At 53.2% G+C, this 15838-nt stretch overlaps 6 protein-coding genes across 7 annotated transcripts; 2 read left to right on the top strand and 4 right to left on the bottom strand.

Annotated features, from left to right (window-relative positions):
- Positions 1 to 11: 11 nt before the first annotated feature.
- HMPREF1120_03649 (salicylate hydroxylase) lies at positions 12 to 3038 on the bottom strand. Its single transcript, XM_009157729.1, has 4 exons — positions 2262 to 3038; positions 1280 to 2158; positions 847 to 1178; positions 12 to 716 (listed from the first exon to the last, which is right to left on the bottom strand). Exons 1-4 carry the CDS (start codon positions 2312 to 2314, stop codon positions 679 to 681), a joined length of 1302 nt encoding a protein of 433 aa, XP_009155977.1. The 5' UTR covers positions 2315 to 3038; the 3' UTR covers positions 12 to 678.
- A 592-nt stretch (positions 3039 to 3630) lies between these two features.
- On the bottom strand, positions 3631 to 8478 carry HMPREF1120_03648 (uncharacterized protein). The gene is made up of 3 exons (XM_009157728.1): positions 6671 to 8478; positions 6404 to 6499; positions 3631 to 6348 (listed from the first exon to the last, which is right to left on the bottom strand). The coding sequence occupies exons 1-3, from the start codon at positions 6771 to 6773 to the stop codon at positions 4478 to 4480; spliced, it is 2070 nt and encodes a 689-aa protein (XP_009155976.1). The 5' UTR covers positions 6774 to 8478; the 3' UTR covers positions 3631 to 4477.
- On the top strand, positions 7257 to 8585 carry HMPREF1120_03647 (uncharacterized protein). Its single transcript, XM_009157727.1, has one exon. It carries the CDS (start codon positions 7849 to 7851, stop codon positions 8212 to 8214), a length of 366 nt encoding a protein of 121 aa, XP_009155975.1. The 5' UTR covers positions 7257 to 7848; the 3' UTR covers positions 8215 to 8585.
- A 43-nt stretch (positions 8586 to 8628) lies between these two features.
- Positions 8629 to 11381, bottom strand: HMPREF1120_03646. Of its 2 annotated transcripts, XM_009157726.1 has the most exons (3): positions 11120 to 11381; positions 10862 to 11041; positions 8629 to 10782 (listed from the first exon to the last, which is right to left on the bottom strand). In XM_009157726.1, the coding sequence occupies exon 3, from the start codon at positions 9436 to 9438 to the stop codon at positions 9136 to 9138; it is 303 nt and encodes a 100-aa protein (XP_009155974.1). In that variant the 5' UTR covers positions 9439 to 10782; positions 10862 to 11041; positions 11120 to 11381; the 3' UTR covers positions 8629 to 9135. The 2 variants fall into 2 exon arrangements, with proteins under 2 accessions (XP_009155974.1, XP_009155973.1); XM_009157725.1 differs by having other exon boundaries at positions 8629 to 11041.
- HMPREF1120_03645 (uncharacterized protein) lies at positions 8963 to 12510 on the top strand. The gene has a single exon (XM_009157724.1). It carries the CDS (start codon positions 10350 to 10352, stop codon positions 10761 to 10763), a length of 414 nt encoding a protein of 137 aa, XP_009155972.1. The 5' UTR covers positions 8963 to 10349; the 3' UTR covers positions 10764 to 12510.
- Positions 11831 to 15835, bottom strand: HMPREF1120_03644 (uncharacterized protein). Its single transcript, XM_009157723.1, has 2 exons — positions 15576 to 15835; positions 11831 to 15505 (listed from the first exon to the last, which is right to left on the bottom strand). The coding sequence occupies exon 2, from the start codon at positions 15493 to 15495 to the stop codon at positions 12724 to 12726; it is 2772 nt and encodes a 923-aa protein (XP_009155971.1). The 5' UTR covers positions 15496 to 15505; positions 15576 to 15835; the 3' UTR covers positions 11831 to 12723.
- Positions 15836 to 15838: the final 3 nt, after the last annotated feature.

Raw genomic sequence — 15838 nt, 5'->3', positions numbered from 1 at the left:
GGGGGGGTAGAAACTCGTCCGTGCTCTCTAGGCAGGGACCTGCGTGTACCCATGCAGTATGAGCTAGGGTTCATTTGCATCGGGCGACAGGAACTGCTACATTGGAGGTTTCCGAGGAGCGTTCGAAGATACTACTACTAGCGGTAGCAGACGTGGAACTGGAATTGTGGAATGATGGCTCGGCCGTTGCCGAAACGCCTGCTGAACTTCGTTGATTCATAGTTCGTCTTTGTCGTCTGGCGACCAGTCCAATCCAGGTGCGCCCTCGCCACTTTCAGACAAGGTATTTGTCAATAAATATAAACTTCTCATTGGTATGACGCAGCCGGGGACGTGGCCGAACGTGGCATAATACGCATCCAGGAACTGACCGTCTCGCATGCGATATTACTCTTTCCTGTGCGCAAACACCAATGAGAACTGTGAATTTAACAGCACCCGGAGGCTGAATCACGCCAGAGGGCGACGGCGCCGGCGCCGGCAACTGTTCAAAAAAGAGACCTGCCGTTGCCGCGGCCGCGTTGGGGTTGTGTCGAAGCCTCATCTCCCCCAGCGTACGATTCAGAGCCTTGGGGCGACATCTTCTGACATGACACTGCACAGCAAGTCCATGGCCCCAGGTTTGCATAATGCCATTGAAGGCCCTGTCAAATTGCGAAATCAGGGGGCCACGGCCACTCACAGTCGACTCTGGAATGACGAGTTTCGCGTGATATCTACTGCAAGTCAGACTATTGTTCATGTCCAGTCCACTTCATACCCGAGTGAGACGACCAGGAACTAAACATCCTAGAATGGACACCAGGGCAAGGCAAGGTTTGTAACAAGAAAACACAGCATACTAACCTCTCCACGCCTCCTCTGCTTTGGCTTCGGCATCCCAAGACCAAAGGAATCGTTGCATTTCCGGATCTCCCCATTTATCGTCGCTGGCGCCTCCGGCCGACATGGCCTTGAACTTCTGGTCGCGAGCCACCTGTTCCGGCCCGTCGGGGAGATGGAGGGCGATTCGAGTGGTCAAGCAAGACTGCTGGATATGTTCGGCGCGGGCCTTTTGGGCCTTTTCGTAAGCCTTGAGCGCAAGCTGTATTTCGTCCTTTGACGAAATCGAAGACAACACCACTCCAAGCGAGGCACCATCTTCCACCCCCTGCGCTGCCCCTTGGGCGACGTATGGCCTAGTATGTGCAAAAAACACCATCAGCCAGTCTCTCTGCACCCTATTATGGCAAGGACGGATACACAACAGAAGCCCCATGATCAAGGTAAGTCAACTTACAGCATAGGATGGCACGCATCTCCAAGCAGCGCACATGAACCCTGGACCCAACGCAAAAGGGGCATATGCATGCAAAGTTTCCACTCCAAAACATCGCCCTCGGGAACAAGGTTGAGCATTTTAATCAGCATGGGATCCCAGCCTTTGTACTCGCCCAAGAGATGCTTCTTGGAAGTCACCGTCGTCCAGCTTTCATCGACTCGTCCACGATCCGGATGTGCAAGCGCCATATTATAGATCTCATGATTGCGGACTGGATAGGCGATGATATGTCGTCCCGGACCTACCCAGCGGATAGCCTTCTTCTCATTAATATACGGCAACAAATCGGCATGTTTGCTCATCATGTCACGAGTGAGAACGACTCGAAACACTGCGTCCCCGGTAGGGACGGCAACGTCCTTGTCATCACCCAAGATCTTGCCCCGGACAGAGGACTTGATCCCATCCGCGGCAAGCACCACGTCGGCCTGGATGACCGAGCCATCGGCAAGCTCGACGGCTGCGGGACTGAAACGGACATTCTCGACCTTGCTATTGATTTGAAGCCTCACGTTCGGTTGAGCCAGTGCCTTCTCCAACAGTGCCTTCTGCAGATCTGCTCGATGCACCACGACCTGTTCGCCTAGCTGCTGGTTGATCGGCACGCTGCCTAGCAGCGCTCCTTCTTGCCATCGTAGGATGTGGATGGCTTGCAGAGCCACTCCGGTCTGTCGTACCTTGATTCCTACTCCCCATCGATCGAGAAGCCGGAGCATGTTGGGCGCCACTTGGATGCCGGCGCCGACTTCTGCGATCCCGGGAGCAACTTCGATGATGTGGACATCATGTCCGCGTTTCCCCAGGGCCAATGCTGCCGCAAGGCCTGCTATACCTGCTCTAAAGGTACCGAAAGTTCAGAATATGACTTGCCGCTGAACGCATGGAATGAAACTCGACTTTTTCTAGGAAAAGGGATAGGGACAGGATAGGATTCACGAACCCTACTATAACAACCTTTAATGGGACTTTCGCCCGTGGATATTGCTTTTCCATGTTCACAATCGGTCACTTTCTCCTGGTAGTCTTTGTAGTCACAGCCCTCCAGCGACCACCAGTTGGACTGGGCGAGACGACGAGGCCGCTGATCCAGATCTCAATGTCCAAAACTCAGGACGCTCTCATCATTCTGCCTGAAGTTGTAGGAGGACCCCGTACTCCGCTCGTGGGGACCGGACCGTGATCGACCAAAAAAGAATATAATTCGTCGTCACTAGAAGCAGTAGGAGCCACAAAAAACACAAGCGCTTGCCTCTGTTCGGCGCCCGCGGAAGCAGATATTCTTGAAAGCTTCCGGCATCTTGTATTTGGAAGACATGCCAGTGGCTTGCATTAAGGATCTTATCCATCCATACCTACGTGTAAGCCCTTCAAAGATCGGGAAACCCATCCCCAGTGATCGTGGGGCTCAGGCAGCAGCTCGAGCAGGCGGCAGATGGATGACCCCACGACGATTAGATTTGCCCCAGACATATCCAAATAGGAACGGGCTGATTATATGATCATATATGATATCGTTGAATTGAAGACATCCGGCCGGATTACCTACCCATGACGGACCGGGAAGAAGGATAGGCAAGGAACACACAGCATCTGCCGGACCGAAACAAAGTCGGCTTGCTGTTTCTGGCGTTCAAGTTTGTCCCGGCCATCACGCCGTGATGCGGCCCATATACTCCTACCTGTACGCAGTTACCATAAGGTACTCGCTGATTCAGGATATTCCGATTACACCGCATCTTAACCATCCATCGAAGGTTCCGTCATTCTCTTCTCAGAGTATTTGGTGGATCCTCTCAGCGATTGGATTGCGTGCCGAAAAACACGCCGAGTATCCGCCGTCAACTTAAATGAACCACTGTGAGGGCGGTTGGGAAGTACCTCCTATGTAGTCTTGCCTGCCAGTGGGCGATATACTGTAGCACCCAATCTTGTCAGTTTCCGATGTGGTGCCGGGTGATAGGCGAAGCGGAGATTTGTATTTTGTGTTTTGCTACCGTACATACAGACCTCTCGGTGTTAGGTGAAGAAAACAATATAGTAGTAGTAGCGGCCTACATTCCAGTACTTCCCTAAGGTATCCAGACAGATATGCGCTGCGCCAGGGCTCGTGTCAATGATCACTTTTGGTAGGAGAGGAACCATGCAGTGGCAGTGCAGATTCGCAAAGGCAAAGGATTAGTGTTGTTCTGAGGTAAGAGAAGGATGAACCTCAGCTCTGTCCATATTTCAACTGAGCCGCCCGAGGGTCAAGGGGATCGTGCCTTGTCCTTAAGCGCGAGCTCCTTTCCTACAAGCCGTCATAATACAGGGTGAATCGTCACGACAGAAGGCAAGGACAAAGACATGGACAAGTAGATTTGTGGAAGGTTGGGGGTGAAGCAGAATAATATGAGCTCAAAAAACAGCCTTGATCCAGCAACAGTAGTGTGCATCGTACTTCAAGTTATCCATGGAATAGAGTCCATCATTAGTGCTTGCTTCCGTAAATTTGAAGCCCATTAAAACTGTAGTTCAAGTACTCGACCAGATCCAATAATGCGAATGCTGTCCCTTCAAGTTTCAATCGTGTTCCACGTCCACACTACGAACCCACATGCGAAGAACGCCCTCAAATGAACATGTTCAGGAACTGATGTACAACGAAAGCAACAATCGCCCGCAAGGCAATGACCGAAGAGGGCACGCAGCAGCTGCCCCGATTCAAACATGATCGCGGTGGATCAACACCAGCTGGTAGCGGCAGACTCGACAGAATCGAGACAAGCGGAGAATAGACAACAAGAGAGCGACAACATCCGAAACCAATTCAATCAGTGACCACAAGATAACCCCATAGAAATGCTAGGCCTCCATCCACCTGATGTTCATGACAGAGGCCTGTTTCGAAGCTTCACTGTAGTCCTCCTATTACGTGCTTCAACAGTCAAACAGCACCTCCAACACACCGTTCGCTATGCAACAACTCACATATCCCGTGTATGCAGAAACAATCCATTAAGTGTGTACACCCGTGCCTTGTGCTGTTCTGTGCTCCGACGGCGTCCCGAGTAACGTGATTGTAAGAATTCGAACATGGCTGGACTTGAAATCAATACCCACTCAGATATTTGGGCGACAGACGCTCGATTGCGCATGCAACCCTTATTTCAGGCCTGATTACTGGAATCCGTGATTCCACTGACCTCCCCCTTGGTTTTGAGTTTGAGGACTGGGCCAGCCTTGTCCTTGTGCAGGGTTTGGCGGCATGAATTGGCTCTGACCTCCCATTCCATACATTGGCCGTTGTCCCATGCCCATCGAGCCGTATCCTGCCGCATTCATTGCCTGAAGTCCCGCCCCAGGACCGTAAAGCTGCTGACCTCCCATGGCACCGGAGCTGCCTTGATGTGGAAGCATCGGCATCTGCGGCGGTTGCATCTGTGGTGGATGCGGCGAAGGGCTGGGATGAGTACCTCCGGGTAAGGGCGAGGGGATTTGACCCTGCGAAAGACTAGGAGAAAATTGAGGCGTAGTCATACGGTGCAAAGCAGGGGACTGCTGAGGTTGCGGCGGTGGTGCCCCCCAATTCTGTGGTGGTGGCGGCGGCGGCGGCTGCTGCTGTTGCTGGTTCATCCCGTGAGGTGAGTAGGCGCCGCCGCCGTATTGCATTGGTGGTTGTTGGGATGACTGTGAGAGAGACAAAGCCGATGGGGATCTTTGAAACTGTGGATGCTGTGGTGGAAACTGAGAGCTATCCCGCGGAAATGGTTGTTGTAGGCTTGGTTGGCGTACCGGAGATTGAAGAGGTGGTTGTTGGTGAGGGAAAGAGGGAGGGTTCATTGACGACTGGGACTGCTGAGCCTGGTGAGACATAGTGTTTGCTTGTGTGGACGGCAGATCGCTCGTATTGAAGCGCGGAGAGGAGAATTGATGACTGGTGGTTGGGACTTCAGGTTCTGCTGGTGGCGGCGTCGACACCGGCGGTTCATGTGGTCTGCGCCAATAGTCCTCGACGAGGCTACGGCGGTAACGATTCTGCTGGTTGATGGTCTTGCTGAACTCTGCGGCGTGGCCCGCCTGGGTCGCAAGTTCAATATCAGTGGTCGACCGAGTAATGTCCTGATATGGCGGGCCTGTGAGTTCCTGCCTAGGACGGGGGATGTCCTTGAACCTCGAGTCATAAGCTGCATCAAATGATGCCAACTGAGCCATGGTCGAGGCGATTCCAGAGTGAAGGGGAGGAGGCTGCACTGCGCCGTAGCCAGGGCCGTTGCTGTACACCACATCACCATAGCTGGCAGCGACGTTGGCCCTTGCATTGAGTTGATCTTGAGCCGCGAGCTCCCGGGCTTTAGCAGCCCCAGGTCGCTTCTCGCCTGCCGCGTCCTGTTCGGTGAATCCCTGCTTGATGGCCTTTGCCACCCAGTAATCATCTCGAACTCGACGACCGTCTTTGATGACGCGACTGCCAAATTGGCGAAACATCGAACGGGCGGTGACCACCGCTATTTGACGCGACCTGTAGGAATATGGCAGGATCTCTTGGTTGACCAGTTCCTCCTTCTCCTTCGCACTGGCAATGATTTTGAACAAAGAGCGATTTTTGTTGAACAGGAGATACGAATCGCGGTACTGGAGCTGGCGCGCGCACTCGGTGGCCAACATGAACAGCTTTTGACCTCTTCCGGGCAGGGTGAATGTCCTGATTTTGTACTCCCGACCGCCCTGGAGGTATCCCAGCGCATCCACCTTCTTCTCGCCCTCTTCGTCGTACTCACGGGGTACAAATTCATCGCCTTCTGGTTGAAGTACATCGCTAGTGTGGTCTCTAACCGTTGGCAGTGCTTTGATCGTGGATTTTGGAATTGTTCGCGGCGGCGAGGCTTGCGCTGGCGTCGCCGACGTGTTGCGACCTCCCGGTTGGGTCTTCGGGGTTTGCGTCAGGTCGGGTGACGTCTGGCTGGATGGTGTTGGGAGCGACTCAATATGCGAGCTGTAGTCGCCAGAAGTTCGTGGTGTTTTTGAAGGGCGACCGCGTTTGCGAGGACCTATATCTATGTGTCAGAAAGTATGATCAATTTTGCGTGACTATGTCAATCTGACCTTCTTCCTCCGCGTGCTGATATTCGCCATACTGTTCGGGAGATCTGCTTCTTTTAATGCCTCGAGGTGCCGGTTCGCTCGAAGATTGTGTAAGCCCTGTGACGCACGTTGCTTCGTCAGTCGAGGAACAAGAACAAGAAACTCGGAGATGATCAAATGTATGAAATGATGATGCGCGCGAGGCGCCAATAACCATGCGCTGATAAACAAGGCCCGATGGCCTGTCGAACAGTTGTGCCCAGGCACCACCAATAGAAGAATACGTACCACTAGCGTTCAAAGCCGCAGGATTGATGGTTCCTGAACCATCACTCATGTCGCCGACACTCAAAGCATTTGTAGACTGACGAGTTGGCGGGTAAATAGACATTCCAGGGCTGGAGCGAAGGGGACGTGACGGCGGCGGTGACGGTGGTGGTGGTGCTTCTGGTGTTGGTGATGCGCAGGCTTCGCATCAGCGCGCGCGCGCCAGGGAGCTGCAGAGCAGCACAAAGCCGGGTGACCCAGAGATTGGGGAGGGTGCCTGCGTCTGAAAAGTCCTCGCCTTTCGAGCACAGGTGCTACAAAGGACGATCGAGGTGCAACAGAGACTCCTAAGAAGGCGCGCCGCGAAAAGCGTGTAGGCGTGCAGTGGTAGCGAGGATGACGAGGGTGATGCTCGACCACTCGCGATGGCACATAGACGATAGGGTGGAGGAGAGGGCGATGGCTGCAGCGGGCAGCTCGGGGGTAACCTAGGAAGAAGAAGAGGCGCTTGAGTGGTGGTGGCCTGCTATGCCTGCAGTTGTCTCTGGTGGGTGCGCGGATCACACACAGCCTGAGAGCACAGCCAAGTTGACAAGAAGAGGTGCGGGCTGCGGCGGAAGTGTGAGAGCGTGCAGAAGTGCGGCCGACGGGGTTTGGCTGGCAATCCCACCCAAGAAGGCAAGCTTTCTGATCTTATTTCTCGCCTTTCCTTCCTGTTTCTTTGCTACTACGACCTCCTCATGTCTGGTCCGTCCGTCAAGAGGTAATCAACGATGGGAAAACTGGGGCGGCTGTCCTAATTGTGCCCTGCGAAATGACGATTTTGCCGAGGAGTTCAAGTTTGGCGGCTGAACCGAGACCAGTCAACTTCGTTAGTGGTGGCGATAACGACAATGACAGGAGCAGGAATGGTGACCATGCCCGAGAAATCAGTGACTCTAGCAGCTATCGATTTGTATGATAACAGCTGGACAATGTGTTGATGTTGGATGGTATAATGCTGCCGCCGATACTGATAAAGGACCTGCCCGCTGCAGTTGATATTCTTGCAGAGGGGAGCGCGCGATAGGCTCGGGAAGGAGAGGAGGAGGATCAGGACGGCGACGGCGACGGCCGCTAACGCTGCTCAGAGACGACTCGGAGCAGCAGGCTGGGCTAACGTCGTACCCGCTCTGTGTCTGTATGCGTGTCAGAAAGCGATGGAGCTTCAGACCTCAAAACTGGCCCCAAGTATTTGGTACCGTTGTGGAAGGGTTTCGGGTGGAACCAGTAATGCTAGTAGAGGAATTGACTTCGTGAGAGAATGGTGTTCAAATTATTGGAGGAAAGATGAGAGCCTCGCAGGAGATGTGCAGCAGAGAAAAGGGACTGATCGAGGATGGGTTGGACGAACCGAGCTGCAGCCGCTCGCTCGTTCAGCTTTGGTGGACACCCGGACGACACCAGACAGTCGCAGCGGGAGACTCGTAGTGGACGCTCGCCGGAAACGGGGTTTAGCAGGTCTTGGTGGGTGTCAGTGTCGTGGTCGTCGTCGAATCGGTCAAGCCGGAAGCACGATTAATTGATGAGTTGCAGTGCCCGTCGTGGTGCTGAGAGATCTCAGAGGCGCATCAATATGCCTGTCAGATGTGTTCGCTGATAGCCTGTCGACCGGTGGGCCAACGAATCGCCCACTGATGATCGCCACGCTTCCTGCTGATGATGAACAATACTTGCAGCGGCAGCAAGATATGGTTTGAGCCGAGACTAGGACACTGGCAGCACCCCAAAAAGTGAAATACGATCACAGGCAGTAGTAGTGGTGGTGGTGGTGCACTGCAGTGGTGGAGGCAACTCAATTGACAGGGAACCGGGGAGTAAGTAACCCTGGCCTTCAAGTTTCTAGGTGCTATGCATCGTACTATTTATTCAGCGGCGAGGAATGCTATACAACTACAGCAGAGGGATTTCTTCCTGATGCTACGAGGAGTACAGTAGTAGGTGGTGTAGGCGTAGAATAATGTGTCTGATTTACAGGTATCATCATCAGGTTGCCGCTCTTTGCTGCCCCCATCTCGAGAGCATCTACCATTGTACGGATCTCATGGTACTGTACAGTAGGTCCCACGGTATACTACTGGTAAGCACCACTGGCCCGAGTAGGACAGAGGCCTCCCTACCCAGGTATGCTCCGTCGGCTTTTTTAGTTAAACCCCTTGCAGTGCTTTGCCGCGGCGCCCAGAGCACCTCTGTGAGGGATGCTCAGCGCAGTATACAACTGTAGCCTGAGGTTGTAGGCATCAAAGAACTCGACAGCTCCTGCCAGTAATAGTACTGTACCTTACCTCCTCCAGGCGCGGGGTGGGCTTGCACCGGGGCAGGTCACTATTACCTGGTATGCCTGGATATCCGCCGCTGCGCCGCAGGTATCGAGCTCGATCAAAAGTATGCCACAGTTCCATCTGGCTCATCTCACTTCATCAATCCCACGCGAATGCGACTGTTGTTCATCTGTCCGAATTTACGCGTCGCGTTTCTTTCCATTCTGCCCACTCACGTCGATGTGCATATGCTCCTCCTCGCATACTCCCTCGGCCAATTGTCGTCGCTCCTTCTGTTGCCTCTAGGCCGCCAGAGTCACTGACATGTTCATGATGTCTGTCTCCGTTCGTTTTCAGACTGGTCATCTGCTCCACCGTCAGCGAGAGATCCCTGCTAGGTGGCGGGAATCCCTGCAAGGCCTCAGCTTCTTCGATCCCACGACTTGCCGACCCGGGCCATTTGTTTACTAGCGCTTTGCAGTTGGCCATGCTCAGTCCTCTTCGAGTCGTACTTCGTGTCCTGGCCGTTACTGTCCATCCTCGGTCCGCAGAACCCACGATGTGAACATCCTCCGGGGCTGCAAGCTTCGCAGTCTCAGGAGCCACAGCATTGGGTTTGCGATAGAAGACGAGCAGGAAGAGCAATTGCTAGATGAACAAAGATCTGTGGGCGGCGCTACCGTTGACCATCAGACCCTCGATCATTACTACCTTTAGGTTCCCAATGCTGGTCTGAAGATCCTGCATCGCCCCTCCTCGGCCGGTGGCAGCCTGTCCCTATGGAGCGAGCACGACTCAAAGTAGAGCGTGGTTTCTCTCCCACGACATCTGATGACCATCCTTCAAGCCTGCCGAACGGATGACTGCTCTAGTTCTAGGCACATTCTCGTTCTGGAAGGGTTTTGCCACAATCTGACTGGGTAATTAAGTCGACATAACCTGATTCCATCCATTCATCCTCGTCAAAGATCGGTCGACCCCGGTACACACGAGCCATTGAACGCTTCGGCCAGCGCGGAATGAGCCCTGCTCAGGTCATACTAGTCTCCGTTAAGCATCTTTCCTCCATGCCAGCCTGGTGCACGGTTGCATTCACTCCTCTTTGCCTCGACCTTCCCGTGGCACCCGCCCGCCTCAGGTCAACTTGGTTGTCACCTTCGCAAATGGGATGGTTTTGGCCGAAACCACCCTTTTCGCGTCATGCCGGCGGCGCAGCGGCCCAGCATTAGCGAGCGGGCGCCTCATTCAGGCGGTCTTCGATCGGAGACGCGTGGTCTGCCCAGTGAGCAGCCAACTTGAAGATAGTACAGTCGTGCCTTTAGGTATCTCAATCTAGGTAAGGTCAACACGAGCCCACCATCACAAGTTTGAGCGGCCTGTGCCAATTCCATGACGTTTCCATGAATGGCCTGGTTCCTCTTCCTGGGTCTCGTGGTTCGCTTTCAGTGGTATCCATAACACGCTCATGGCTGCTAATCTTGCCTGGGCCGTGCGTTGCCGCTGGGTACGGCAACCCGCACGGCGACGATGATTCATCTTTCCAAATGGACATGCCAACCGCCCCCTGGCAACCAGCCTCGTGTTTCTGGATTTTTCAGGCTAACACGGGGAACGAACCCGATGTCTTGTGCCATTTGGTCTCTCGAGAGGTTCAGGGAGACAATACGATGCCAGTCTCGTCATTATCATATCTGAACAACTGCGAATTGGAATCTCGCATTGTCACAAGGAAACTGATGCAGCTTTCGGCGTACCCCTGCTATAGCAATAATGGCAGCAAAGTCACTCATACTCCGAACACCATGGACTTTTAAGACGACCCGGCCGCAAGATCTGCAGTCAATAGAAGGAGTCAGCTCACGTCCATCAGCGTAACTGTGGCCTGCTGGCTCAGAAAGACAGTGCTGATCACATTTACGTCTCGAGCTATCTCTGTCCGCCTCACCTCTTGGAGAGCAACGGCGAGGAAATGCCGGGGCATCAGTAAAACGATCGACAGGATTGGTGCGTAGGATGCCTTGGTTTGAAAATGCTCGCCTATTCACGATGCACTCGGACGACAAAGGCTAGCCCTGTCTCACCGGCGCGCCACCTGTTTGGTTGTTACATAGAGGGAACGTACCTAAGCAACAGCGAATGCGTTGCCTTGCAAGATGATACTGTTGCTTACCAGGAACGCCACGATCTGTGCTATGCTTCTACCGACAATTGGAATCTGAACCGACTGACAGGAGCTCCTTTGTCCCTCAAGCCGAACATGATGCGTACTCACCGGGCGTCGAGCGGTGCTACAGGGCAGGCTTGCATTGATCATGTTACACTGACCACCTGGGCGCCTGACGGACGAGGGAGAGAGATTGTGTACCTATGCGTCTGTCCAGTGTACACCCCCACACACTAGCTGTTCGGCCCGCCCCTGGCTGATATGTGCATCGCAAGCTGGGAAGCATACCTAGATACCTTGTCGATTAATGGTGGTGTACTACTACTGCAAAACGCTGTATCTTGGTGCTTCACGGCGCGTTGATCGCATACTGGTTCGTCAGAAACCCGTCTTGGACCACTGCGGCCGACGATCGGCGGCCCCCAAAGTTGATTGATTGTCTGGGGTTTCAGGGATCCAGGATGTTGCGGTTGGCACGCACCGTGACGCACAAAGATTCGAACACACATTTTCTGCGGCCGCCCGTGGCACCTCGGGCAGATCGATGCGAGCCGCGGTTGCAGCAGTTCATGCTGGTGGCAGCCGCAGCCTGTACTTTGCCCTTGACGTTCGACGACAACATGTATCAGATGTATCAAATGCCAGCTCAAGTCACGGTGCGCAAAGTTATTTGAAACCATCAATGCAACACCTTGCACTCACAACTTGAAACACGGTGGTGGATTGAGTATGCATTACGGTACATCCTCGGCCACTTATACTCATGTCGCATGTCACGTTCTCTAACATGAACACCTGTTCGTGCCTCTGCACCTCATGGCTGGTATCATAAGTCTTGGTCAAGCAAGGAATCCCATATCAGCCTTGAATGTCTCTCACGCAGTTATGTCCTTATCCGTGGTACCCATCAGGCTCCCCGACTGCGCAATAGTAACGACCTAGGTATCAAAAGTGGGCGATCGACGAGGAGGATTGTACCCCTGGACTTTCTTGCATTCTGCACCGCTACGGTACATCGTGCATGTTGTTACCCAGGTACCAGGCGCTATGTTACCAGGCACCGGTAGGCGGTATGTCGGGGATCTAATTGTGGCTGCAGTGTGACACGATCGAGGCGATCGCAATCTTGTACGACGGCCACGACTGCCACGACGTCCTCTTCACACCCCTTTTCTGACTCATTTCAAGAGTAAACATTAATTCAATGGCTATGGCCCCGAGCATTCGCGCAAGGGGAACAACCCTATGATGGGTTGAGTAAAGGATTCATGATCGCAAGCGTCAGTCCGCCACCGTGGGAATTCCATTCACTATCACCCAGTTCATTGTGCGCCAACGTTCCTCAGCTGTCCTTTTTATCAAATCCCCTCGCACCGCTCGGAAACACGCTGAAGCTGACCTGATCTGTCCCCTCTTGGACTCCTGACTCCTGAGAAGTGCTGTCTTCCATTTCTATCGTCCAATGCTCGTTGCTGTCGTCGTCTTTCGTCATAATATTATTCGTCGTTACCCTGCATCCCTGATCGTGATGCAATTATAGCTCGTATCTTTTTGTTCATCAATCGCGGCGCACTTTCTGGAATCTGAATGACCACACACACACACTAACCCTACAGCAGACGAGCGCACAAAGTGCCATCCAAAGATGTGCAATGTTCCGGATCAGCCACTGCTGTCCCCTTTTTTGTGGCCTCCAGGACCCAGTCCCTTGTAATGAAACTATTGTTCAACCAAGCGGCAAGAGCGGTGTCATTCGGATCTTTGGGGGCCAAAAATCCCGAGGTCGGGTCCACGGTGACGGATGGCTCGAACTGTCGAAGGTTGAGCAACAGATGGATGATGCCGGCAAAGTATTCTCCTTTGTCTGCAAAATCGCCGGCTGGCTTGTAGAGAGGCCAGGGGCCAGGTATAGAGGTAGAAATGGTCGTAGTGGTAGGTGCCGTTGGCGCCAATTGTCCCGACTTTGCTTGTGCGTCTTGTTCGGAAGCCCAGACTCGATACAGCCAACACATTCGTTCTGCACAGTTGAGCAGGATGAAGGCGACAAGCACAATCTCCACACTCTGGTTGCGGTTCCGATTGCGCTCCAGCAGACGTTGTTCCAAGTGATTCATGACCACGCGGGCCAGTTTGTCTGCTCGCTTCTCAACGGCTGCCTGCAGCTGTAGAGTCATCAATGCGCGACTGTGTGCATATGCATCACCTTCAACCATAATCCCGCCATCGTCTGTGCCACTGCCACTGTCACTGGACTGAGCGCCATTTGCTGCTGCTGGAGTGTGATTGTGATTGTTATTGTTATGGTTGGGGTCGGTATTGTCTTGTTCCAACATAAAATTCGGACGGACTTCTGGGTTGGTGAGCAAGGCTGTTGCAGTCCAGAGTTCAATGACACGGTCTAGAAGATTGTCGTTCTTTTCCACCGAAAAAATTGATGGAGGCGAGGCTGTAGTAGTGTCATTGTTGTTGCCGTTCATGCTGATAGCTCCAGTCTGCAGGGCCTGGGCGACAGCCACAGTCGATTTGATCACATCAGACTTTTCCTGGGCGATGATATGTTCACGCAGGGGCCGGAGCAGCTGGTCGACATCGAATACGTTGACATCCTCTGTATGAATGTGGAAAATGATGTTGTTGCTGTTGTCTTGTTGATACTCTGGATTGGCAACAAGCAACGATGATTGCAAGGCAGCAGCACCAGCTGGACCGTTACCGTTGGTCTCGTTGTCGGCCTGTTTGAGTTTCCGCTTTTGAACTCTCAATCGAATCTTTTGTTCTGGTATGTACCAGGCCACAAGGTGCGCGTTGCTGTCGTACAGTGTCTCTGACCTTTGCTTCAAATGTTCGAGTCGTTTGTGGAGAACACCGCCATAGATAAGGTTGAAGTAGAGTGGAAAGGCGTCGACCAGCTTCGTACGGACACAACAATGTTTCCAGACCCGGGGGGTCTCGACCGCAGCACAGGTCTGACATGGCGTGCCTGGCGAACAAGTCTTCTTCAGCATGCGGCAGCGTAGACAGGCACCCAGCTTGCGCAGTTCGCGGACCTTTTTACGCCGTGTATCGTCGAACCGGCCTCGCACTTTGGGCTTCTGGACTTTGGCCAACGTCCCTGTTTCTGCGACGAAATGAGTTGTTGTACTTGTTGGTCGTGATGCGCCGAGGGTTGAGTTTGAGTTTGAGTTTGAGTTTGAGTTTGTAGGAATTGGTCCGGCTGGGAGAAGCAGACGGGTACCGGGGACAGTCGTGGTGGTAGAAACTTGTGCTTCAATACCATTAGTAGGATTCTGTTGTTGGTCTGGTTGTATGTCTGTATGTGTTTGGTCAGAAGAAGAATGCTCCACGTCCATGGCATGTGGTCCTAACAATGTTGTTGGAGCCCAGGTCAATGATGTTGATGTTTGAGGCAGAGCTTGTGTCTGTTCCCGCAGCTCTTCTAGTAGTGCTTCAGAGACGTCATGATCTGTCATGCTAATGTCGTTGCCGTTGCCATTCTCCTCTGTCATATGTCCTGCAAGTGTCGCGTTTGCGCTGGCGGCAATACTGCTAAGGTCTGGTGATGGGTGAGTGCTTGTCAGGGAAGAGGTAGTAAACTCTTGCCCCTGGGTCGTGACAGCATGGAGCTGATCATGGTTGTTCAAGCTTGTAAAGGAATACAATCCCGGGAAGCTTGCCGTAGTGCTGCTGGCTGCAGTAGTAGTAGGAGGGAGAGGAGATGTTGCTAGGGTGGAAAAATCATTGTTTCTCGCAACACCACTCATTCCATCCGCATGCAGGAGGAGCTGTTGCGTGAACGCATCTTCTGAAAGCTGTGGATCAAGTGGTAGACCATGCTGCTGAGCTTCAGGCTGTTGATGACTCTGACTCTGTCTCGGAGAAGAATGATAGACAGCTGTTGTAGTATCTGCGTCTTCATTTGCATGTACAATTGCAGTCTGAGCCTGATCGGCAGGGGTGTAGCCCGAAGAATTGTTGCCGCCGACTTGCCGCGATGCCTCAGCCAACACATTCAAACCATTGAAGTTTTGTTGCTGTTGTTGCTGTTGTTGTTGTCTTTGTACATCCTGCGCTATTGTTGTTGAAGATGATGATGCCACCATGCTAGAAGTGCCAGAGCCAGGGTTGACCGTGGCGCCCTTTTGCCGTATATTGTCTTCATTGGGCGCGGGGAGGTCGAGGAGGCGCCATCCAATCTCTATCCTCTCTGCCTCGGACACGGACGGGCACTTCTTGGTCAAGTGGGCGTTCAGGGTCTCGCGGCGGCCTTTGGGGAAGTGGGCGCCACACCTCGAACAAGTGTACTCGTACCTGTTCGAGGCGTCCCCGATCTTGGCCCCGCGCGCAAAGTACTGCGCGATCAGGGCGTCAGGACGGCGGCCCATAGTGGCAGATCTATATAGAGGGCAGAACAAGTTAGTCGCCTTCTTGTAGTGAGCAGATTGTTTTCCCCGAGTTCACTTACTGTAGAGTTGTTGGCAAAAAAAAGAAAGAAAGAAATGGTGTCGCGGTGAAGTGAAAGAGGAGTGAAGACAGAAGCGAGAATGGCGCGGATAGAAGTAGTGACCCAAACGCCAAGACACGGCAATGAAGAAATGAATATATACAAGAGAAGGGCACCAGGCCCAACTCATAGGCCGGCGTTTTGAAGACACCAGCGTCCTCTGGTGCCGGATCAAAAAGGATATTGTGATTGTACTCGAGGAGGTTGTTGTACAGTGTATACAA

The sequence above is a fragment of the Exophiala dermatitidis genome, assembly GCF_000230625.1.
Source record: "Exophiala dermatitidis NIH/UT8656 unplaced genomic scaffold supercont1.3, whole genome shotgun sequence".
Lineage (NCBI taxonomy): Eukaryota > Fungi > Ascomycota > Eurotiomycetes > Chaetothyriales > Herpotrichiellaceae > Exophiala > Exophiala dermatitidis.
Note: the sequence above shows the minus strand (reverse complement) of the source record. Positions and strands in the feature narration are given on the sequence as shown.